General features: G+C 26.3%; 1 protein-coding gene across 3 annotated transcripts; it reads left to right on the forward strand.

The window, feature by feature from the left end:
- Positions 1 to 25,020, forward strand: LOC111041955 (proto-oncogene tyrosine-protein kinase ROS-like). Of its 3 annotated transcripts, none has more exons than XM_022326416.1 (28): positions 1 to 374; positions 6,304 to 6,360; positions 11,682 to 11,741; positions 11,830 to 11,923; positions 12,000 to 12,220; positions 12,408 to 12,524; positions 13,802 to 13,958; positions 14,046 to 14,165; positions 14,235 to 14,529; positions 14,601 to 14,792; positions 15,399 to 15,715; positions 15,795 to 16,093; positions 16,377 to 16,577; positions 16,635 to 16,824; positions 16,914 to 17,069; positions 17,133 to 17,297; positions 17,902 to 18,077; positions 18,256 to 18,594; positions 18,672 to 18,947; positions 19,026 to 19,219; positions 19,302 to 19,750; positions 20,379 to 20,570; positions 20,630 to 20,851; positions 20,920 to 21,389; positions 21,462 to 21,688; positions 21,753 to 21,944; positions 24,075 to 24,199; positions 24,272 to 25,020. In XM_022326416.1, the coding sequence occupies exons 1-28, from the start codon at positions 252 to 254 to the stop codon at positions 24,553 to 24,555; spliced, it is 5,910 nt and encodes a 1,969-aa protein (XP_022182108.1). In that variant the 5' UTR covers positions 1 to 251; the 3' UTR covers positions 24,556 to 25,020. The 3 variants fall into 3 exon arrangements, with proteins under 3 accessions (XP_022182108.1, XP_022182106.1, XP_022182107.1); XM_022326414.1 differs by having other exon boundaries at positions 2 to 374; positions 12,408 to 12,650; XM_022326415.1 differs by having other exon boundaries at positions 252 to 374; positions 12,408 to 12,650; positions 17,151 to 17,297.
- Positions 25,021 to 25,902: the final 882 nt, after the last annotated feature.

Consider the following 25,902-nt stretch of genomic DNA (forward strand, 5'->3'; position numbering starts at 1 on the left):
TAACCTGAGTCGACTTTACGGTCTCCAACGCGACCGTGGTTCTGTTTACTCCGACTCCTCTCGGTCGCCGGTCCGGCAATTCAGATTTCAGAATTCAGTTTTCCCGCGACCTTCGCATGGTGCATTTGGGTTGTGCTTTTGCGTGTATTCAGTGCGCTGCTCCTCATGCATGTCTTCGTCGCTTCGACGTCCCGTTCGTCAATATCATAACATTTTAATATTATATATCGTTACGACACACGCGACATATTATGATCATGGTCGATTTTTACATTTACCTTGTAACGCTGGTGTTCGCCATCGAGATCTCTGCTCAAAAGGATTTGCAAAAGGATACTATTCGTTTGGAATGCAACGAAAAATGTCATTTACAGGTAAAATAAATTGTCCGTCTTAACCTGGACATTTTTCAATTTTAAATAAAATATATTTAATATTTATAGATTAGTTGGTATATACTGGTTAGTATAATATTTTTGTACACACAAAATGTTACAAATAAGCGATAATTATTGCTCAGAAACGATAATTATTGCGCGTCAGCATTAAACAAATCTATAAATAAACCTATTTTTTCTTTTTCCTAACAATTTTGATTTAAATATACGCACTACCTATTGGCTATTTGTCATATCATATGCAATTATGTTAGGTAATCTTTAATAATAATATGAGATAATTTTATTTATTTTCTAAAGTGTAAGTGCTAAAAATATTTAATTTATTTAAATTAAAAATATTATTTATACTATAAGAACTCCCAACTTGTTATTGTTTTGTTAAATAAAATTGCGATAAGAGTTTAAAGTAATTTTAACTCTTTAGAATAATATCATGTTTTTTAATCTTAAAGAATCGCCAGTCAGAATAATAGACGTTTTTAATAATTAGTGAAATTGTATTCAACTCTGTAAACTATTGATGTAGCTACCTACACATTTAATTAAAAAATAATTTGATTACATTTGGTTGGTTACAAATTGTAATTACCTACCTAATTCTATTTTAAACCTAGTAGGTACTACTTTTTAGTTTTTATTGATAACTACCAAAGTGTGAAATTATTTATGCTCAAAATGACAAAATAAATACTGTAGATAGATGTTGGATTCTAAATAATTTCGTATTATAATTTTCAAATTTTAACATTTTTTTATGATTTATAATCCGACATACCATTTTTTAATTAGTTATCGTGGTTTAGGTATAATTAGTAGATAAATAAATAAATAAATAAATTAATTAATATGGATAATTAATATTCAACTTTTGGGTATATTGAGTGTATTCATCGGTAGGTATTTCGTATTAATACTAATTAGGTAGTTGTCTTTAAATTAAATATATTTGTACGGTAATATCTACCTGTATTTAGTTTATGGTTGTACTAATAATATATTTTCTTCCAAATTCTGACTTGGTCGATATCTAAGACACAAAACTAATTACTTATTTCAATTTTGATTAAAAAAGTGCAAGACGCTTTATTTATTCTATTTTTCTTAACTGAAAATGAATGGGTTCACACCCGTTTTTGTGTCTTACTCATAATCATTAGAAAATATAAGTATTAATTAAAAATCTGAAGAATTGACGAAATAGTTTAGTAATGTTTTTGAATTTTGTACCGTTCTATGTCTTAAATATGTTTTTATATACCTATTTGTATACGTTTTTGGTTTATACTACAAATAATTAATAAGTAGGTTATAAATTATGTAATATTTCTAATAATGGATATATTCCCGAAAAAAATAACATTGAACGTGAGGATCATATTTTTTGATTTCTGGATTGAGAGATTGAATTTATCATAACGTTTTAGAATAATTTTGGCTAGAAATAAATCATTGCGTAGAAAATATTAAGGTAATTTATTTACGGTTTTGTATATTAAATATCCGATTAAATATTTAAATATTCATTTGATGTTAGGTATATTTTATATCTAGAAATAATTGGTCCATATTGGTATATTTGCCCATTGGTGTAAAATTGAAAAGTTAAAAATGATATAGGTATTAAGGTCAGGTAATGAAGGAAGAATGTTTTTTTTAACATTCATAAATGTAGATAAGATACTAATATTTGTTTACAACTAATGAGTAAAATTAATAATTAATAAATCTTTAATGCGTGTAAATGAAATTATTGTTGTTTTACCGTTATTCTAAATAAATAATTGATCGCTATTTACTACGATAAGCGGACCACTAATATAATCAGAATTTAGAGTTTAATATTGTACTACTATGGTAGGTAATATTGGATTCCACTTTGATAATAGGTATTATATTATGTTTTATCTTTTGTCAATAATATTCTGTTAATAATATTAACTTATGCTCAAATTATTAATTTATTAGTTAAAATATTATTCGAACCGAAAAAATTTAAAGTAGGTATAAACTTACACATTTGAAATCGTATTAATCATACCTCGTTGTTACTAAATGTAATAGGTATTGTAAGTCATTTTATTTTATTGATATTTACATCAAAATTATTAATTAGTAAAGACTTATTTAACTTTTTTCTAATATTATTATGGTTTATATTATGGTTTGGAAAATTGGAAGTACCTAATTAGTTTTTACTTCGTAAATTATGTACAAATAATTTTTGTATTCATTGCCTAAACAACAATAGGAATAGATATTTCCATGTGTAACCTGCATATTTTTTAGATTAAACGGAACACATGATGGCTCCTGTAATTAAAATTAATGGTTTGAACTTAAAAAGGTTATCGATAAAACTGAACAGCTTTTAAATGCTATTTTGGAAGATATATAAGATTATAAACTTAGTGTTAATGTGCATGTTAATTGTTTTTGTTATTTTTTTCAAACAAATAATACTATTAAGATCAATTATTACAATTTACATTCAAATATGGTTAAAAACATATGATATTGTCCCTCTGTAGTTATACATTTCCTGGCCATAAAATTCACAAATTAATTAAGGCAATTTAGTGCATTGGCGTGATGAAACATTTTAGTTAAACCATTTCTATACATAGTCCCTCTTAAGCTGGTAATATATGTGCATGTCTGTTGTCTGTATAAGTTTATATTTTTTAGTTTTCTAGTTTTCTATGTTAATCTGTGTATAATGTAAATAAATATATATATATTCCTTTATATATTTAACATTTATTATACAGAATATTTCTATTTTATCTATTTTATAATTGGAAGGTGATCAATGTATTCAAGGCCGTAACTGGAAAAAAAATTCGGGGGGGGGGGGTCCAACATTTTTTCTAGGTATAGTTTTAGTATAGTTAAACAATATTCACCGCTAAAATGTTTCTACTTTTAAAAATTTCGGGGGGGGGGTCCGTACCCCTGGACCCCACCAGTTACGGCCTTGAATGTATTATATTAAGTGCACTTTTATTCATTTTAGATGCAGAATATTTAAAAAAAATAATAAGTATTAATGTATTATTAACTCCAATCATTGGTGATATGTTAACAATAACTGATAATAATGAATTAATGAATTTACGTATTATTAACATTGCCTGTGTTTCTACCTTATCTTATTTTACGAAACTTTAATTTCTGAGCAAGTTCTATATTATATATGTTATTTTTTGTAATATTTTACATTCTCATAACTCGCTTAAGAATAGAATTATCAAAGAAAAGCTGAGGCTGACGCTCAGATAATGTTCTTACCTTTAATATTTATATTAGGCCAGTTCACTCTAATATTTAAAACTTATATCAACACACGAACACACGATTGTATGATAGATTCTAATGAACTCAAATTTGGTATGCCAATGCCCTTACGTTTGTATATACGTATAGGTTTATAGGTTTTTCCGACGCAGACAGCACAATATGTCATGCATGTAGCGTACTAGTCTGTATGTAGCGTAGTCCTCCAGATTGATTTGGCCTGGTAAATTAGTGAAGTAATATTTTGACTTGCTGTTTATTTTATAATTATATTAAAATTAACTTATTTTATTCCCTGAACTTTATTTTTGTGTACATTACGTTTCTTTGTATTTATGAATCGCGCGTTTCCTCTGCAGGCCATCTGGAAATCGATTAACTATTTTATTACTAAATATTAAATAATATGTGAACCTATAGGCTATTAAGTATTAGTAGTTAGTACATATTGCTCTTAATATCCATCCTAACTTAAGTTGAATAAAGTATAGTGAGGCAAGTACATTGTTACTAAATTACTTATTTTAACTAATTATTTTTAGTTGTTTATAAATAATTAATATGTATTGAAAAAAACTGCCACAAATCTGCATCAAATATACTATATAGTGAATTAAATGTTTGAATGTTTGTTTTTTTTAATTCATAAATCATAGGCTTGCATTTTCTTAATTAAATAATTGTAATATAAATAGGTACCTAATGTTTTTTAGATTTATTATTATGTTCTTGCTAATTATAATTTATATTGTTTTATTACACAATTATTCAGTTAAGTAGGCATTCACATAATAATATTACTGAAGTGTTTTTGTACTCATTATTAATCAACATTAATGGTATTGGATTATAAAAATAATAATACAACTTTACCTAACCTAAGAATTACTAAATAATTGACTAATTGTATTCAAAAGTATTTTTAACAAATTTTGGTATTATTTATCGATAACGTCTTGTGGTTTATTCTGTGGTAGTATTATCTTAATAATTTAAAAGTAGTATAAGTATTTCTACGACTCTACATAATACATACCTACCTACCTAACAAGTAAATAATAACTAACAGTGTTCATCCAGACGGTTACTACTAAAGGTAGTTAACGTGTCTACAGGGGCGGACAGGATGTCCGCTTATTTCACTCGCAGGTAGATAATGAACATTTATTCAACCACCTGTTCAAAAATGTGATTATTTGATGTTTCTTTGGCACTTGTTTTGACGGAAATAAGTTCTCACACGTATTTGTTTCATTTAAGTTTTTTTTTAAACAATTCCATTGTACCATAAATTATTTTTGGATTGTATTTAATATAATTTTTGCTTTTTGTTGTAGACAATATACTCATATGATCTTATTTGTTTTAAAATCGTGATCTCTCTAATTACTACTTTAACAAGTTCTGAAGGGTTGTATCAATGCATACCTAGTCTCATAAAGTTAAAACCAATATTGATATATTGTAATCATATTTACTTATTGTGTTTTTTTAAATATAGATTATAAGGTTTCTGAAAAGAAAATGCATTACGATTACGTCAATATACAATACTCTATAATATTATTATTATATAGCATTTCTACAGATATACTGTATAGACATTAGACATAGACATATAATGTTAAATTAAATATAACTTTAACATTTTACATAAGTATCTAATAATTGTAGTTTTGAAATCAATAAAAAAATATATTAGTGAAAATATAAAACTATATAATTATAATATACACTAACATGGTATATTAATTTATACCAACACAAAGTTGGTTGATAAAATTGTACATAGGTAGTTGTAGTTTGAACTCTATACCTAATAGCTATATAATAATTTAATATTATACAGAGTGTTGGCCGTATTAATCTTTCTCACCCTACCGACCTGGCTTTGTTAAACGGCTACATTTTTTAGATTGTAAGTGGAAATAATAAATCTTAGTACTAAGTATTTAAATAAATTGGCTTTGAGAAGTCTCAATTTTTTGAAAAATACTTGGGCATTTTTTTTATGTGCTTAGGCAATCTTAAGCATATAATAATAAATAATAATGATTAACGAACAGTAATAATATGTTTCTTTAATTTATGACTAAATGTCCACTATCATACTTCCATTATTTCAATTATAAATGTAAAATTACTATAATAAGTTGTAAATATAGATTTTACAGTGATGCACACTGTACATGTACATATCTACTTGGTTTATTTGTCTTATTTTAATTTACTTATTTAAAAAATACGATCGGTCGGTACAAAATAAAAACGTTAAACATTTATTAATTTATGATAGTAAATAATAATAATTTTCTCTACTTACATTTCGAAATACATACTTAATACAATAGAGTTTAGTATTAATCAACTAGTAGATAAAATAGGAATAAATGTTGGTCAAAAACCAAAATGTAAAATATATTTTAAATCTTATGGTTAAAAACATATTTTAATTTAATCAGTTATTTGTTTTCATTGATAATTAGTATTTTTTTATTTAATACGAGTTGATGTGAATTTCATCAGTTTTATTTTAATAAGGAAACTATACATTTTAACATAAATACATGTTTTAATAGTTGTATTTATTGTAATTATTTTATTTCAGAATGGAACTACAAATCACGGAGGACTCTTATGCAATTCTGAATGTATAGTAAATCAGGTAATATCTATATGTATAAATTATATACCTACTTTCATATAATAAATAACAAATTCCATTGAATACGAACTATTTTGGTTTCTGTCACTGATTGGATCTATTTGATTTCATTTTGCATAATATATTTATTTATGTAATAGGATTCCTAAAAGTGAAAAAAAATCTCCCTGAGAATATATTTTTTTAATATCCGGTGTAGCACCGTTTATATGTTTCGGGTCGGCGAAGGTATGATACCTATATTCATAATGTGGTCAAGTGTAAAATGATTTTTTAACGATGGCATTTATATGCAGAAACCATAAAAATAATTACAATTAAAATTTACAATGTTTAGGGGTTTTAAAATAAATCACTCGATTTCATTCCTATAGTTTGTATCTTTTTCTGTTTCCATTAGGCTTCATCATATCATGTAGGCGGGTACTCGATTACATTAAAATTTGAGATTTTTAAACTAAAAACAATTTATTAGAGTATTAATATATTGAGTATCTGAATATTAGAGTAACACATTAGTACCAAATATTTTAACATAACTTTTTAACCGGATACAGTTTAATTTATGTACAAATAAAGTAGGAATTTTGTAAAAATCTAAACGACAGGTGGTGATTTGATGGGATATGAAGGGCGCTACGGAAGTTCACTTGACCGCTCACAAACAAACCGCTGAACAATAGGATGAACTAGACTGTGTATTAATGCGTAGATCCTTTTTTGTGTTAATTATTTCTATTAAATCTGTAAAACATTTTCCTATATTATGTATGTACCAATCTTACAAATTATCGAAGTAATTTGTTATACTATTGATTTTGTAGTTTATTTGATTTTATAAATTTAACTTTTACTTAGAATGTATTATTTTACACTCTATTATTATTATTATTATTATTTAGAGTAAAATTATATTATTCAGTACAAAATAAGTTTTATAAATAATAAGGATGAAAATTATTATTTCGTCCCTGTTAATGGTTTGTAAAAGTACCAAACCACGAACAACGTTATGTATAGACTTCAGTATACATCCGGTTTCCTCGAGTTCAATAATAGGTGTATTAAATATTAAATTGTATTTATACCTTGAAAACCGTATTAAGTAATATTTAATTTATAGTGTTCCGACTATTTTAGATAATATTGTTGTAATTAATTATATTGAGTATATATTGTGTGAAAACATTTATTGATTTTTATCCATAGGTAAATTGTATGTTTAGGTAATATACTATCTTCATTTTATTACTGGATATGGGGTAAAGATGTATTTTGCATTTCTTTTCGGTCATGATGAAAATGAGAGTTGGTTGTTTTATTAATAACAAAAACATTGTGCTGCTTACTACTAAAAAACTTATGGAATTAGGGTGTTATTTAAATAATTCAATTTTACACTATAAGTACCTACAATAATATTACTCTTATAGGTGTTTTATCTTATTATGTACTTCTATAACTATTAAATGTAAAGTTTTATTTTAATAGAAGAAATTATTGCGAGTGGTTCGTTTTACAAAAATTGTGTTGTTAGGTAACATTTAAAATCAGCAACATTTAATCGCTAGGTTATTATTATGCGTAATTATTTTGCAGTACAGAATAATTGAATCAAGTGGTCGGGATACTTGTACATATTTCGCTGTGAACAAATATTTATTGAATGTTTCCTGTCTTGTTGCAGACAATAGGAGTTAATTGTAATTTATATAAAACCATAATCCATGGTTCGTACGCGAAGATGAATCTTTGTATATTTCATACCCCATGGATAAAAATAAGTCACATTTGACATTGTCTTTTTTAATTTACATTTTCTAAATTCATTGACACTTCTGATCGAGGTAAAATGCTTAAATAATGTGCGTGATTTTACTTTTATGGTCTAATAATACAAGACTAAGCCTTCGATGCATTCTGTTTCCACTTGGGAAGGAGGTTATATTAATACATGTTTAGGTGTATGTTGTATTAAATCATTTTATACCCCCCCCCCCCTTTGTGTATGCCAACTATACCATAATATGATATATAAATCCAATCCAACGCGAATTGTTATTAAAATTTTGAATTTTCGGGTTGTATTTGAATATTCCACCTTATATCAATATACCTAATGCGTATTAAATATTAATTGAATGTATGCAACAGTAGTTGCAATTTTTTACCATGTTTTAGGTACCTGGCCTTACACGTAAGTCATAACCACACCCATGAAACACTATAATATGTTCATAATTTAAATTTTAAACTTACATTTTTGATCGTCACTTTCACACTATTAACTGTGGAGTGTAGACGATTTAGCGTCGTTATAAATAGATAAATAAAATTCCTATATTAAGAACTTAAAATGCTTTGAGAAGAAGATAATTATTTATTTTACTTTTTAAAATATTTATTTTCTCAAAACAGTAAACAATTTTTTTTCTTAACTTGGGAATGTAATAAATACATTGCATTACCTATGTATAATATAATATTTAATAACTATTATTACTTTATTTAAGTTTATTCTAGTCTATTAGTGCACAAATGTTTGTGTTTGATGTAATAAAGAAGTGTGATCAGTACGTTTAATAATAATTATTGCGACTAAACAAAGTCAAATTGATATGAAGGGGCTCTCGACCCGCATTTGTGGATTGACTAATAAGTAACCCTGACTATTATTTTATCGAATTAATACATTGTTAGGGTCCCGGATGATGTACCGTGTGAATTGCTGTGGATCTGGTCAACATCGTTTAATTTAAATAAAAACAAAAATGTATTTTTATTTATTACTGCTTTATTTCATTTTGCCTTGAGTTAAAAATTGTAAATACATTATTTTTGTTTGAGTGATCATTATTTTTATTTGAAAATTGTTATTCTCATTCATCATTATTAAGATCAATAAGTTATGTCATTTAAGCAATAATTTCAAAATATGTAGTGTTTCAAGTTAACTAATATTTTTAAGTCCTTAAATGTTGAGTTGATTTTTTTATTCACATTCTTGTTTAAAAAACTTCTTAAAACATGCATATTCCATGTTTATGTTGAATCTGTATTCTGTTGTAATGTTGTATGAAGTATTATAGTATGCCAGTATGGCAGTATGTGTGGAACTAAATACTAATAACAGCTATATTTTTATTTTTACGCTGTCAGTTGTTAGTGATTATTTTATAAGACTTAAAACGTATTACAGTATAAAATTAAATGAATACCTCTTTGTGTGTGTATACTTTGCTACACGTTTTATCATTGTCTGAAATCGGGGAGGGGAAGTCCCCCAAACTATTCCATTAGCTCCCCAAAAACAGATAACTTTTGAGTTAGGCATTGATATTTAAAATGTTATTTCCCGATTTCCACCTATGTCTCCTTTATAAATAAATTCGTACCTACAACTGCTTACATTTTTACATTGATAATCTTAATTGATTTATAATTTTACAAATTAAAGTATAATTTATTGTATAATAATAATAGTATATTTACTATATTTAGCAACTTTATCCAGTGTACTTACGTCCTGAAAAACAAAATATTTAAACCTTAAATAAATATGAAATAGGTACAAGTATAATTATAGTTATATAGTTCGGAGTACCTACGCAAACGACAAACGGAATCGAGATTTCCGCTGGCCGCTAATTAGCAGCCAGTACACGATAACCGAAATGTACCGGAGCCTAGTTATAAGTTATAACTTATAAATAAATTAAACTATGACCTGTGAATCCATCAATAGTATAATATTACGACTCGATATTCGCATCTTGCAAGGACCTTTAATTTGTAGTCTTGGGAAGTTGGAAGTGTGAAGTGTGAAATGTGATTATGGATAGGATAAAGGTATCTGTCGAGTGTCTGAGTATCTGACTTTTGACTTATTAATAAGTATAGTCGATCCGTCTATTTAGCCTTTAGTTTTATATATTATATTAATCGTGGATATAATCGTAAAGTGCTGAAATTTGAATTAACAATAATTATTATCGTATTAAAATCGTATTAGTATCATTATCAGTTCTCACTTCAATCAATTATTAATTTGTTGGAATTTCTCCAACTGAAAAACAGTGACTATAAATAAATAATATTAATAATGCGCCTGCAATTCATAACCATGGACTATACAATAAATGTAAAATATTATTGTGTTAGTTGTTTAATGTTTACTCTTACCTTTCAATTTCTGAGCGGAGCGATGAATGTATTGATTTTACAAGATGTATTATTTTACTCTGTAGATGTATAGGTACATGAATTGAAATAATGCTTTGAGTAATACTTTGTTTGTGGTTCTTCGCTCAGAATCATTTGCTTATAGGTACAATGATTACCTGTATAATATTATCAATATTATCACTGAATTGTAATTTAAAATTTATCCATTACAGTGACTCATTCGACACCTACTGTATAGCAGAGTGGTTGCCTGCCTTTTTTAAATGCATGTTTGTTATAGGTTCGTACAAGATAGTGTATACTGACTATAACTCGCAGGCCACAGCGTACTCAGCATAGTAATATTACTAATATTTTGTTTATGATAGGTCGATATTTTTATCTTAAAATCAGTTTAGAAGTCACATGTCACGTCAATGATAGCGTCACCTTTAATTAGTGTAATTTACTTTGATTAGGTAGTCATGATTTCTAATTCACATATAGCGTGAAAGTCTACAGAAACTTAGGATTTATTAAACGGAATGATGTATAATTTAAAAGTATACATTGTTTAAAAACTTTATACTATTCATTGATCTGATCTGGGCTTGAATTTGGCTCAGTGATGTCCTAGACAAATAGGCTTAATTGATAAAGTCTAAAAAGTATTAAGATGTTTCCCGCTTATAATTGCCCATGCATTACATTTTACGGGTAATCCTATTTTGGAAGTTGAGCGCATTGAACATTCAAACCCATTGAAATCTAGACGTAATTTTATTGATGCATATTTTGTGTATACACTTTTTAATGTTTAAAAACACATACGGACAGTCCGGAATTATTGCGAAATATCGCACTTAACGTGCCACAAATTGCTACTAGTAATTTTCAGATTCTACATTGAAACACAAATAAAAAAAATGTTCAATCAGCCCTTTATATCGAATGTTAATTTTCTATTACGAGTTAACAAATTTTAACATTTTTATAGATAATAAGAAAAAATTAAAACGTTATGCCTTAAATGTATTGGTTGATTAAAGATCAACATAATTATTCTTCATAATATTATGTTAACTGTACTCTTGTTCTTCATAGACGTTAACTATTTAATAAATAAATTAAGGATATACTTTTTTTTTGTCTTTCAGTGTATAAGAGGATGTGCTTTATGGAACGAGGCACTTAATAGTAATTGTTCCAAAGTTTGTGTAAGTTAATGTACATTTAATTAAATAATTTCATACTTAAAAGAGTTGTATTGAGACATTTTTTTTATATATTTAAAATATATTACAGGACAAATTTAGTGAAAATTACATATCTCAAAGCAAATTATATTGTATTGCAGGATGTAATGATGCTATTACTTTACACTTCCAAAGACTCCAATGTATGTTTAATAATATTTGTCTTCTTCATATTTTATCAATTGTTATATTAATTCCATTATAATATTTTATATTCAGTTGAAATTGGCCCTTTACCATCCCCGACATTAGTACCAGATTCTCTATTTGATAAATCTCTTAAGCTCCAATGGAAGGGTGTAAGGAGGAAAAATTTCAAGTACAGAATTCAATGGAAATTAGAAAATAATCAAGGAAATTGGCAATATTGCCAAAAAGAAACATGGAATAATGACTCTATTATACAATTGGACAATCTCCGGCCTTATACAAACTATCAAGTAACTACTAATTATATGTGATTATATATATATATATGGGTTATATGTTAAGAATGTTGGATGACTTATATTTTATACTATTAATTTAATATACTTATTAGTTTCATTTTTATATGATTTATGAATACCTACTTATTTTGTCATCAATACATATTATGTATCTAATTATTGTTTTTATCTTTATTAGTTTCGTGTGGTATTACTGTTAACATGGTCTGGAGTAATGCAGTTGGTGGTTTCTGAATCAAGCGTGGTAATCAGCACACATCCCAGTAAAGTACCACCTTCAATGACACCAGAAATTGTGAGAACAATTCCTGCAGATTCTAGTATATCAGTTACATGGGCAGCTATTCCCTTTCCTTTAGCCCCAATCCTATCCTATCACTTGACAATCCAAGAGCCTACAAAAGAGTACACCATCTTCAAGGTCAGAACATGATATGTACTTACAACTTCTGTTTTGCTTATTTGTTCTTCTTTACCAAAATGCATGGTCTTCATCTTCAATGCACAATTCAATATTACTTTTAGTAAATTTAATATCTTATTTTACAGTTGATCCTGTCAAACTGAATAATTTTTATACTATTAGATGTTAATATTTTTATATTATTTTGATTAAATGTATTTTAAAAATATGTTTAAATTTGCTTTGTTTCATTAATGGAAATACTATAATAAACTAAATATTATAATATTGTACCTAATATTTATTCATATTTTAAATTCTGAGTGGAACGATTAATGCACCTATTGCACCTAGTAGTTAGTTTTACAATTAAGTGTTTTTTTTATTATTAATTTATTTTATTTAAAACCTTTTTGCCTATCACCTTGTGATTCAAAGAATTTTAATCATTTTGATTTATCAACAGTTCGATTTTAAAAATATTAAGACTAATTTTAAGTTAATTATGCCGCTAGTCTCCGTTCTTCTCTAGTCTATTGATCACAATAATTTTAGTATTGACTTCAATGATATATGCTTTTTTTGCAAAAATTAGTTCAACCTACTATGTTATTAATAGTAATACAAATAGATTATCTGTACACTGAAAAAAAAAAAATTATAAAATATAAATATAAATAGAGTCAACACCCTTTTCCAGTTAGAATCGTTTTTTTTTTTAAATTAAAATATAACATTATTTACACTTACAATTTACTATATGACAGTTTGACTTCCATGTTGTTTTTATCTTTAATAGCTCTGTTATACGATATTTGGAATTTTTGATATCTTTAACCTTTCACTTTATGCTTTAGAACAAATTCTATAGTAATGTATGCTTTTAGTTATTCTTTGCCTATGTTAATTATAATTAATACATAATTGAATGTCTAAAGTATTATAGTTTATAAGTTCTAATGGATTTATAATGATCGACTATTTTATTTATAACTAATTATCTGTTTTTTCTAATTATTTGATAAATATATTTTCCTTAAACTAACATTGTATACAATCTATAACATTTAGCAGTTCTTTTCAAATTAATTCTCTTTTATTTTTATATTTTATATCTGTATACAATTTAATTTTTGTTTTATATTTATTAAATATGTGATGTTATTTAGGAAATATTGACTGGTAAAGAAAATGAAACAGAAAATTTTTATATGTTCCGTAATTTGGAATCTGCAAAAAATTATTCTATTTCACTCGCTGCTAGAAATGAATATGGTGTAGGCCCAACGACGAATGTCTTTGTCAAAACCCTCCCCACTTCAATGGGTAAATAATATAGTATTCATTAGTGTAATTTTATAATTTTAAAATATTTTAAAACTTAATATTGTGTGATGCATTATTTATTTTCAGTAAAATACACTCCTGAACCTGTACACTTATTTCTTGTATCAGATCATAATATATTTGTTAAAACAAAAGAAATGATGGATACACCTATAAGTATTTATTTCACAAATCAAACAATTAATGGTATGGATATTATTAACAGTTGTTTTTTCTTATGTTTATGATATGAACTAAAATAAAAATGTATCTTAGGTATGTCAATTAATGTACGTACAAATACTATGTATATACTGGATTCTTCGGGTTCCTTACTGGCATTGTCAAATAACAAGATAAATATTTTACTAACAACTGAAAGAGAAATATTAATGGACATAACTATTGATTGGCTTAATAATTACCTTTATATTCTAATGTCATCAACAACAAACAAAAATACCATAGTGTATAGTATAAAAAAAATTGATTTAAACCAGGATAAAATGGAAGAAATAGTTTCTGGGTTTGATTCTAAACCGCTCCAAATAGAAGTGGATCCTTGCAATGGGTAATCATTTTTATTAAAATTATTAAAAGAGTATAATTAGGATTGTATTTATTTAATCCCATTTAAAATAGATTCTTATTTTGGACTACAAAATTTGGCTTATATCGTTTGGACTTGAGTAAAAAAGTAAAAAACTTGAAGACTGAAATATTAAGAATAATTTATCATAAAGATATTGGTCCATTTGTGATTGATTATATAAATTTTTGTTTGATGATATTATTCCAAAAGAATAACACAATTATGTCTGTTTCTTTGGATGGGTAAGTTTTTAAAACAATGTTCATATTATAATAATTATTTAATGTAGATGTATGTTTTTCAATTAGTTCTGTGTTGGTCAAATTTTGTTTTTCTTGTATTTTATTCATACAATTTAAAATTATATATAAATTCTTAATAAATTTGGAATAATTTTTATTGTTGAATAAAGTAGATATGCGCTATTGAACTAATACCCTATCTAAATAATTTTAAGTTTTTAAAAAAATTTTAGAGCCGTTGTCCAGTAATACATTTTCCTCGATTTATTTTCATATTGTAGTTTTGATGATTAAAATTTTTTTTTATTTCATGTTTTAACACATATATAAATATTTTATACACATTTTAAAAGTCATTTATCTTTTTTAAAATCATTTTAAAACCTAAATATTATGTAGTTAATATCTATTCATTAATGAGACTAATGGTTAATTTAGTCTGTACCTTGTCATCATGTGAAGCTTATTTTTTATTTGGTTCATACTAGAAATGCATATTTCTTTGGTACTTACTAAGTCATTTTTGTTGACCACCGCTTACCTGTAGTTGCTAATATTAATATTTAAATTTGATGAATATTCACTACCATATTTTGGTGTTCACAGTCAAGATTTAACAGATATTAGAAATAACACAATAACAGCCTTATTTGATGACGCAATAACTCTATCATATGTTAATGGATCATTTTATTGGTCAAATGGTTCAGTACTGATGGGAGAAGATTATTTTATTAATGAACAAAAATACTATCAAAATATTTATCCGGCTATGCATTTTTCATACAAATTAATACTATCTAATTTTACTGATCAACAACCTATACCATTCCCAAGAAATCCACCACAGTCTCTACAAGCAATCTCTACATCTAGTAAATTGAAAGCTACCTGGCAGGTTCCACATTTATTAGGTGGACAGGGTAAAAACAAATTGATTAAACATTTATCAGCTATTTACAATATGGAATACTTAATAATTTAAATTATGTACATTTGTAGGGCGTAGTTCATGGCAAGGATGGTCTTATTTATTTTCAATTAAATTTGAAAATGAAACAAATTGGAAAAATATTGACACTAATAAAACAGAAATTGTAATAGATTCTTTGACTGCTAGAACAAGTTATGTCATAAGAGTAGCAGCTTATTCTTCTTCAGGACAAGGACCTTGGTCTTCAGAGTTTGTAGTAAAAACATTAAATCATAATGTATCTGTACTTTGGGGAAATGCTCAACAAATTTTAATATCTGATATCATGGGTGATTTTATAGAATCAATTTCAATCAATGAAGATGAAGTAAGCATATATGTTTTGTTCAGTAGTAGTAACATAATATTAAGAAAAAGTGGACAAATTAATTTTATGCGTTTGTCTTATTTTATCTACTTTGAATTTTGGTATATATATTATCACATTCTAAACACTATTCAAATACTATTATTTTGTATTGCCAATTTATTAAGTAAAAATATGATTGTTTTCTGCCTTTTATATAATATAAATCTTGTTTATTTAATCTGCTCAAATTTTATTTTATTTTAATTGCAAATTTATGATAATGTTTATTTTTGTTATCTAGACCAGTATTACAAATTCTTCATTAGATGATGTGGCTTGGTTTGAAGATTGTGTTTTCTATGTAGTTAATTCAAGTAAAATTAATTGGCTGAATTTAACGAGTCGCCAAGGAAGTACATTAGAAGATATTAATAGTGTTCAAAGTATTGCAATTGACTGGTTGGGTCGGAAAATATATTGGGCAGATCCATCAAAACAATCAGTAATAAATATTTTTATTTCAATAATTATAATAAATACTTATTGAATTAAATTTTAGATATTAAGAGAAAATTTATTTGGAGGTCAAAGGGAGTTACTTTTAGCATCTAATATTGCTAAAGAATTGAAAGTGGAATCTGTTGGTGGTTATTTATATTGGTCAACAGGATTTGCTGTAAAATCCTCAAAACTCAATGGAAAAGAACAGCACAGTTATTATAGCACTGATTACTTTTCTGGAAAAAAAGGTACAATATCAGATAATAAACAGAACTTAAGACTCCCAAGTACTTTTAAAATATTATATTATGTTTATGTATTTAAATTTAAATTTTAGTTATGAGTTTAGCTGTGGATTCTGTTGGTGGCTGGGTATATTGGATACTTCGGGAAAATGACAAATCAAAATTATTCCGTGCGCCAACTGCTGAGAAACTGAATTATTTAAATAATCTAAATCCTATTAAAGAATTTGATAATTCGTGTACTCAAGGTATATAATATTAATATATTGTGCATTAGAAGTAGATATCAAGTTATTTTGTTTTATATCCAGGACCTTTATTCTATGTAGACCATCATTTGCTGTGGCTTCAAAAAGGTAATGACATAATGATGAGTGATACAGATGGCCAATATCCAGCAATCATAAGAGCTATGAATTTAAATGGAATTCAGACATTTAGTGTGCGTGACCAATATGCTCATCCAAAACCTAAAGGTAAATAGTGTAGTCAGTGTAGATAATATGATTTTAGTTTTTATCAGCACAATGCAATATTATATGGTGTGTAAATTAAGAAGGATAAATACATAAGCTAAAAATGATAAAATATTATAATTTAGTAGGGGTGGATTGCCACTCATGTCTTTGACTCATGGAACTATATTTTTATAAAAACATAATAGATATTAAATAAAGACATCTCATTTAAAATTTAATTTGACATAGTTGTATATCATTATATTGTTTTCCATTCTACACATTTTATTAAATTTGATATTTCATCATATTTACAATGCCGGAAAACCTTTTTTTACCGGCTCTTACTTATTTTACACTTAATTGTGCAACTCTCGACTTTTTACCTGCAATTCCTGTTACATAGGAATGTCATTATAATTTCTTTTTAATTTTAAACTTGTATTTTACCTTATTATGATAACAGTCATTTTATTTTTAACAAATAAGTAATAATATTATTCTATTGTTTGGTAGGTGACTGATTACGTACTCTAGTTTCAAAATGTGCAGTTATTTTTAATAATAAGTGTAATTATTTGCATTCAATTATTAACATTCAAATATATGTAATGTTGTTTAGGTTTAGAAACAAATGTTATTCCAGAGGAAGTGGACATTAAAATGATAAAAGTTAATCCCAGGTATAATGAAAGTGTGTATGAAATTATATGGGAGCCTGTGAAAACTGTTAACCATGGATTAGTTTCTTATACTGTTAAAGTTTTGGAAAAGGAAGACAGTAAAGTTGATTCTTTAGTTAGTATAATATTATATTTAAACTTAGAATTAATTATACATTTATACAATTATCTGTTAACATCTTGCCAGCAAATAAATTTAACTTAATTGCTACACAATATGGCATATGCTAGTGTCATAGGCTTAGAATATGAACCCATTTTATGATATTAATGATTTTAATTTTGTCTAATAGTTTGAAACACCAAATACCAAAGTATTAGTTGATAGTACACCTTTAGAAATCAGTATCAAAGCTTCTACAGTTTGGGGTTCGTCACAAGTAGTAACAATATATTCACCAATTCCTACTATACCAACCGACATACGTATTTTTGCAAACTTCAGTAATGACAATTATACTATGAATATTATACTTCAACATTCTATAATTCAAAATGTTACAAACTACGAAGTTAAATGTTATTACCAAATAACAAATCATTGGCAAATGTGTTCAAAACAAGCTATTGTGTCACCAAACACACAAACCAAATGGACAGGACTTTCTGTTTATTCAGATTTATTGTTTAAAGTAACATTTTATTATTATTATTATTATTATTATTATTAATAAATTGTGTAAATTTAACAATTTTTATTTTAAAATAGATAAGGGCTTGTTCCATGGCTGGGTGTAGTGGATGGAGTCAAGACATTATATTTAATCAAACTTACAACTATGCAGTTTTTAAATTTAAAACTGCTTTAGTGAGTGGTTCGAAAATAATGATTTTCCATTCAAATAAACAAAATTATCAACTAATAATTCTACTGACAAATAGTTTAGTAACTAGTTTTACCCTAAACGATATGGAAGATATTGCATTTTGGACTGATAGTAAAACTATATACAGTTCACCAATTAATAAATCAATTAATAATAAAGTAATTCATACTGATTTAAAAAGTGAATTAGATACCATATTTATGTTGTTCTTTTTATATGTTCATTTTTTTTTTTAGATTTATTCAATTTCTGAAGTTAATATAAAAATTGAAAACCTTTCATTTGATTGGATATCAAAAACACTCTTTTGGTGTGAAGTTGCTGAAAATCAATCAAAAATTATGGCCTTTGATATTAGGGTAAAAACAGTTAAAATAGTGATGACAAGATCAAATAAAATGTTTCCATCTTCAGCTGTTCTTTCTGAAGGGTAAATTGTTATTATTAATTAAAATTTAGTTCAAGTTATTTGATTAAATAGATGATTTATAACAAAAATATTGAATTTATAGTTTATTTATTTGGATTGAACAAATTCCTGATTCCAATGAAAAACATATATTAAAAAGTAACATGAGTGGCACAGATGTTGAAACTTTTGTATATTCTAGCAATAATAATTGCAATTGTTCTGATTTGTATCCATTTGATAATGTATTAACATCTTACATATCAAATAGTGGTAAAATGAGACTTCTGTGGGTTGAAGGCAAACATAGAAATATTATTGTTTCTGATATTAATGGTTGTAAATGTTCAATTATATTTCATGTTAATTCAACTTTTAATTTAACGTCACTGGCAGTGGATAAACACAATATTTATTGGACAACAAATCAATCAATGTGTTCAATAAGAATTAAAGATTTAAATGATAAACCCATTATAGAAAATAATGCGTCATTAAATTGTTTAAATAATATAACAGCTGTGTATACAATCGATGGATTATCTGAATCAAGTAAGTAGTTACAAATCATTAATATTGACTATTATAGGCTACTACATAATCAGTGTATTTTAAATTCCATTTTACAAGTAGAGAAAAATAGAAGAGGTTTTTTTAAGTATTATATATATAACTGTGTTAGAAGGACCACAGGGTTGGGGACTTAATGTAAAAATTAAGTAACATTACATTTCAAAGGAATTATTAAAGTCAAATTTTAAAAATGGTTCATTGGTAGTAATATAGTTGTTATAAAAATCACTTGTTTTTTTAAAATTATTAAATTATTAAAATAATTGAAATTGAAATTAAAAGTAGGAAGAACAAATATCTAATTAATATTTTGGTGATTCCTCATTACAGTTATTTTCTAGAGATCTACTATTAATTTCTATATTATGCTTGAACAAAAATGCTATTCATAATTAATATTTTTTCTAATTGAAAATTGCATTGTTAATGTATTTAGTTTTTGAGTAATTTTTAATTTAAGTAGTAAAAAGAAAATGAAACTGGTTCTTACATTATTAAATCTTTTTCTTTGGGTTTTTGTTTCATCAATATGTATTATATTTCAAGTGAAATGAAATGATCTTTGTTTCTTGTATTATTAATTTATCAATGTTCTGTTATATTTTAGTAAAAAGACCGTGCCCTCCTGGATTTCCTCAAGTAAATCAGACATTACCATCTGTTTACATAGTGTATTGGGATCCATCTGAATCTCGCGTTAAAAGTTATTCTTTAGAGAGAATAATTATTAGTGAAATGAGAAATAGAAGAAGTTTGAATTTAAATACAACTAATTGGACAACCGTATATAGTGGACCCCGTAATTACATTTTTAGACAACTAAAAAATTAGTATATACTAATTTAAATAACTTTTTAGAAAATCATTGGTTCATGTCTGATGTGAAACGTGACTTAGTATTTAAGTTTCGTGTTAAGGCAGAGAATCATCATGGTTGGTGGAGCGATTATAGAACTTCTGATGAACCGTTCAATCCCCAATACCAAGTGGAAACTTTAAGAAATGAAGATATTCCGTGGAAAATATTATTAACAGGATTTATTTTGATTTGTCTTTTCTTGACAATGTTAATTAAGTATTGTATGTAATCTTATATCAAATTGTGCACATTATTTTTAATTAATTTACATCTTGATGTTCTACAACAGTAGGTTCAAATACTTCCAAAGGACCTATGAGACCAGATGTAGAATTAGGAAGACTCAGAGAGATGCCACAGCGACCAACATTTTTTCATGCTATTAATGTCGGATACCAAGGTGCTGTGTTATTCCAAAAAAAAAAAAAAAATGAATTGCCTAGCATCAAGCGAGAACAAATAACACTTACAAAACGATTGGGATCAGGAGCTTTTGGCGAAGTTTTTGAAGGAAAAATTAAAGATATAGTGAGGGGAGAAAGTGAAACACGTGTTGCTATTAAATCATTAAAAGAAGGCGCTAGTCACTGTGAAGTAGAAGAATTTTTAAAAGAAGCAAAATTAATGAATAATTTCAATCATAAGCATATTTTACAATTAATTGGAGTATGCTTAGATAATGATCCTAATTTTATTATTATGGAGCTTATGGAAGAAGGTGATTTACTGAGTTATTTAAGGAAAAACAGACAAACTAATGTAAGAATAATAATACTATTATTATCTAAAAAAAAAATATGTTAAAATCACATTTATCACTATATTTTTTAGGTGTTGAATCTTAGTGATTATGGACAAATGTGCATAGATGTAGCCGAAGGATGCTCATATTTAGAGCAAATGCATTTCATACATCGTGATTTAGCTTGTCGCAATTGTTTAGTATCGTCTTCTGACCCTAAAGAGCGAATTATAAAAATTGGTGATTTTGGACTAGCGAGAAATATTTATACACACGATTATTATCGAAAAGAAGGAGAAGCTTTGCTGCCTGTTCGGTATTAATTCTATAATAATATGATGTATATTCTGTGTATCTATATTTTATTTTTTTTATCTTAGATGGATGTCTCCAGAATCACTAGTAGATGGTGTTTTTACTAGTCAATCTGATGTTTGGGCTTTTGGTGTTCTCCTATGGGAAATAATGTCTGTAGGACAGCAGCCCTATCCAGGACTATCCAATATAAATGTTATGTATCATGTCCAGCATGGTGGAAGGCTTGAAAAACCAATAAATTGTCCAAGAACTTTGTAAGTATACCATAATAACATTATACAATATATAATAGTAATATTATTCAACCAAAAATTAAGAGGTATGTTTTTTTTAAACCTATTGGTCAGTTTTTAAATCAATTACATAGTAACATTTTTCTAAGTTTCAAATAGAAACCCCAATATTAAACATTTAATAAACAAAATCCAAATGATAAATGAATTGGTAAATTGATAGTCTAAACTTTAAACTCAAAAACAGATTGAAAAAAAATGTTAGTTTTGTTGAATATTATTAATAAAACAACATTAATGGGAATAAATAACACAATATTTAATGCATTGAGTCAAGATAGGTAAACTCTATTCAAAATAAGAATGTACTGCTTTGCTTATCAAGACTAAACTCTGCAGCGTCACCTGATGATTCATTAATTATCGAGCATAATTGTTTATCATTTTGTGCCTTCATGGGTAGGGCAGAGAGTGTTAGGGGATTGAGTAGAGGCAACAGTATTAGAGATTGATGTATGAACAGGCTTTATTTTTGTTCGCTGGCTGGTATATTCTTATTCTGAATAGAGTATATATATGCCAATCATTTTTTTAGATTCGGAAGGATGCGATGAATGTATTCATTTTACAATGATGTGTGTTTTTATATTTATTTATTTATTATTTTGTGTCTGTCATCACGGTTGCTTGCAGTAAAAGTACTTTAATTTTCTTCAATAGCAGCTTTTCTAGTAGGAAAGTGAATTTAGTTTTCAAAAGTAACAGGAAAAACAAGCAAAAAATTAAGGAAAACTGAAATTTTTGCTTAAAACCATTTTTCGAAAATATCGATTTTGGTTTTAGTGTTAACTCTAACAAAAATAACTGTAGACACCTGAAATTTGTACTGAATATTTGTGTAATCATTTACTTTACACCATAGAATTTTCAAAATATTTTGATTTTTGTTAAACTATTTATAGGCATATTAAATTTTTAATTATTTGTTTTCTTTTAAACTCAAGTCAATAAAAAAATTTTCGCTCGATCAAAAACTCGTAACTGTAATGCAAGGTTCCTTGTACTTTGTTATTAATGAAAATTAAAAATCCACAGTAATTTTTTATGAGCGTTTAAACTTAGAATTTTGACAAAATCCGTTAAAATTCACAAAAGTTAGCAGTTTATATTTAATTTGAAATTCTTAAAAAATTTTCTAATTATATCTAAGATATAAAAATTTAATACAAGATTCCTTACAAGTTTGTCTACTTTTATCAAAAAAAAAAATGTCTACCAGAAAGTCAAATGAAAGACTTGTTTTAAGCTGTTGACAGACATTTTCAATTTTCATTTTTTATTTTATAAATGTCAATAAAATTTTATTGGTTGGGTCAAAAAGCATAAAAATTTAATATAAGACTCTTGATTACTTGTTACAAAGCAATTGAAAAATATTAAAAACACATCAATAGGATTTTTTTTATAAGCATTGGAAGTTCAAATTTTGACAATATTTATCAAATTGAAAATTGAAAATGATTTTGTAGTTAAAAATTTATGAAATGTTCAAAAATTTAAAATTTAAAATGAGGTTTCACTTATGCAATTTTTCTATAAATAAATGAAAATCTAAAAAATATATAAATACGGTTATTTTTCACAGACATTTTAAGTTCAAATTTGGATAAGATTGTGCATGTTATCACAAAGAATAACATTGTTTACCATTTTGTTGTAATTCGGTTCCAAAACAGCTCAATTTCACATAATTATATTTAATATTTTTCCAACATCACTGATAATTTAAGAATAATATTAATTGAACTTACCGGCTACCATATTAAAAAAAAAGTAATAACAATTTAAAATATCCTAGACTGACATACCTTCTCCGCTTAGATTCGTTTTTTGTATACAATGACATGATATCATTGAATTCAAATTTAATACCATCCATTACAGCCAGCGACCTCCTAAACACCTGATGTACAGCAGAGCGACATCCACTTACTCTCTTTTTTATCTTTTGTATTTAGAATTACTAACTTAAATATGTTAGAATTAATTGTCTCTTAATACCAAAAAGTATTTTGCTTTATTTAAAATTTATTGTACAATAATTAATTGTAAAAATAAGAAAGTCAGTAATTTCTACATGTTTCATTGCAGATATAATTTGATGCAAAAATGTTGGCATGTTGATCCAGAAAAACGACCAAGGTTTGAATACTGTTTGAAAGTATTAAAATCATACATGGCTATGCCACTGGATTACGTTAATGTTTCCCATGATCGTATGTAAAGTTACTATATTTTATTAATATTTTTAAATAGTAATGATATAACTTAAATAATTTATGATTTAGCGCAACTGCACAATGTATCACTACTATCGGAGAAATACACAATAGACCTTATTACATGTATCGATTCACAACAGAAATTGTCTCCCATAAGTAATTATGATGGATATGAAATACCAATTAAAATAATTAACAATGAATACCTGGAACTGTGTAATGATAAATGCGAGTACTTAGATTTATCATCAACACCAACAGTTAATATGGTTGATAATCGAGATTCAGAACCAGAATCAATTTCGGAAGATAATTTGTATTGTAACATGAACCCAGAACTTATTGGATGAATTGACAATTTCTCACATGGCTGAATCAAAGGCAAAAAGACTTAAATTAGTTGTATATTATTTTATAGATCTATATAGAATTTTGTAAATGGGTTATATAGTTATTACCCTTAATTAATAATTTTGGTAAATATTGAGTCAAATCATTATTTATGTTGAAATTTATATTTTTCTACTAGTTGTTTATATTTTGTTGAATTATTTTCTAAGTTAATCTGATTATTGGCATAACTTGAAGCCAATTACAATTACTGTTGAATGATACTGTAAGTGTGTTATATAATAATTATTATAGTAATTTATTGTACAAAATGTTTATTTCCAAAGTAAAATGAAACATTTGAAAGTGTATCACTTTCTGATGCTCAAATTGTATGAAGTACCAAGTTCCTAAATAAGATACTGTTTATGTTATATAAAAGTAAGTTAAGTGTAAATTCATGTAATATATTATGTTTTTATTAATTTTTTCTTTTTTATTTATCAGGAGATTTTTGAATTAATATTATTTAATGATAACAAAGGAATTGGGTTCTGCTTTGTTAAAAATAGGTCAAACATTGATGATTAGATGCAATTAGATATAATGAATGTGTCCCATTTGGTCAAAAAATGTATCATTCATTTGATTCTTATTTATTTTTTCTATATTTATTGAATTAAACATTTAAGTTTGTGATGGGAGTGATAAATGTATTGATTTTACAATGATGGGTGTTCTTTTTTAAATATTATAATCTTTTGTGCCTGCGAACACAATGATTATCAAAATAATGCTTTGATTTTAGACTTTAGCTTCTCTTCTGGTAGGAGAGCATATCTAGTTGGTACATTTGGGAGATCAAAATTTATAATTCTCAGCAGTTTTCAAAAGAAAAAGAAAAACAGGAATTTTTGATCAACATTGGTTTCAATTTTATTTTTTCGGTAGGTAACTAACACAAATGACCAAATACATGAACATTTCACTGAATTCTTTTATTAGCATTTTGTATACACCATTGAAACGTCAAAATAATTTGACTTACGTTGAGCTATTGATAGGCTCTGAAATTTTCGATTTTAATACCATTTTTAAAAATTAAAGTCAATAAAAAAATGTTGGCTCAGTCGGAAAACTTGAAATTGTAATACAAGATGCCCTGTAAGTTGTTGGTGGAAATTAATGAAAAAGTTGAGCTGTCTGCAATACTTTTTATGAGAGTCTGATTTTCAAATTTCAACAAAATATGTAAAAATCACGAAAATTTTCAAATTATTTTAAGTTAGAAATTCATAAAAAAAATTATTTTTTCCTATACTTGATATAATATTCAAAATATTTTGAATTGTTTTGAGCTGTTAACT

The sequence above is a fragment of the Myzus persicae genome, unplaced genomic scaffold (genome assembly GCF_001856785.1).
Source record: "Myzus persicae strain clone G006 unplaced genomic scaffold, MPER_G0061.0, whole genome shotgun sequence".
Lineage (NCBI taxonomy): Eukaryota > Metazoa > Arthropoda > Insecta > Hemiptera > Aphididae > Myzus > Myzus persicae.

Coding starts and splice junctions, on each gene's coding strand:
- LOC111041955 (XM_022326414.1), top strand. CDS start 252: ATGATCATGGTCGATTTTTACATTTACCTTGTAACGCTGGTGTTCGCC. Junction 16,825..16,913: donor TTACTTTTCTGGAAAAAAAG/GTACAATATCAG, acceptor TTTAAATTTTAG/TTATGAGTTTAGCTGTGGAT. Junction 19,220..19,301: donor TCAGCTGTTCTTTCTGAAGG/GTAAATTGTTAT, acceptor TTGAATTTATAG/TTTATTTATTTGGATTGAAC.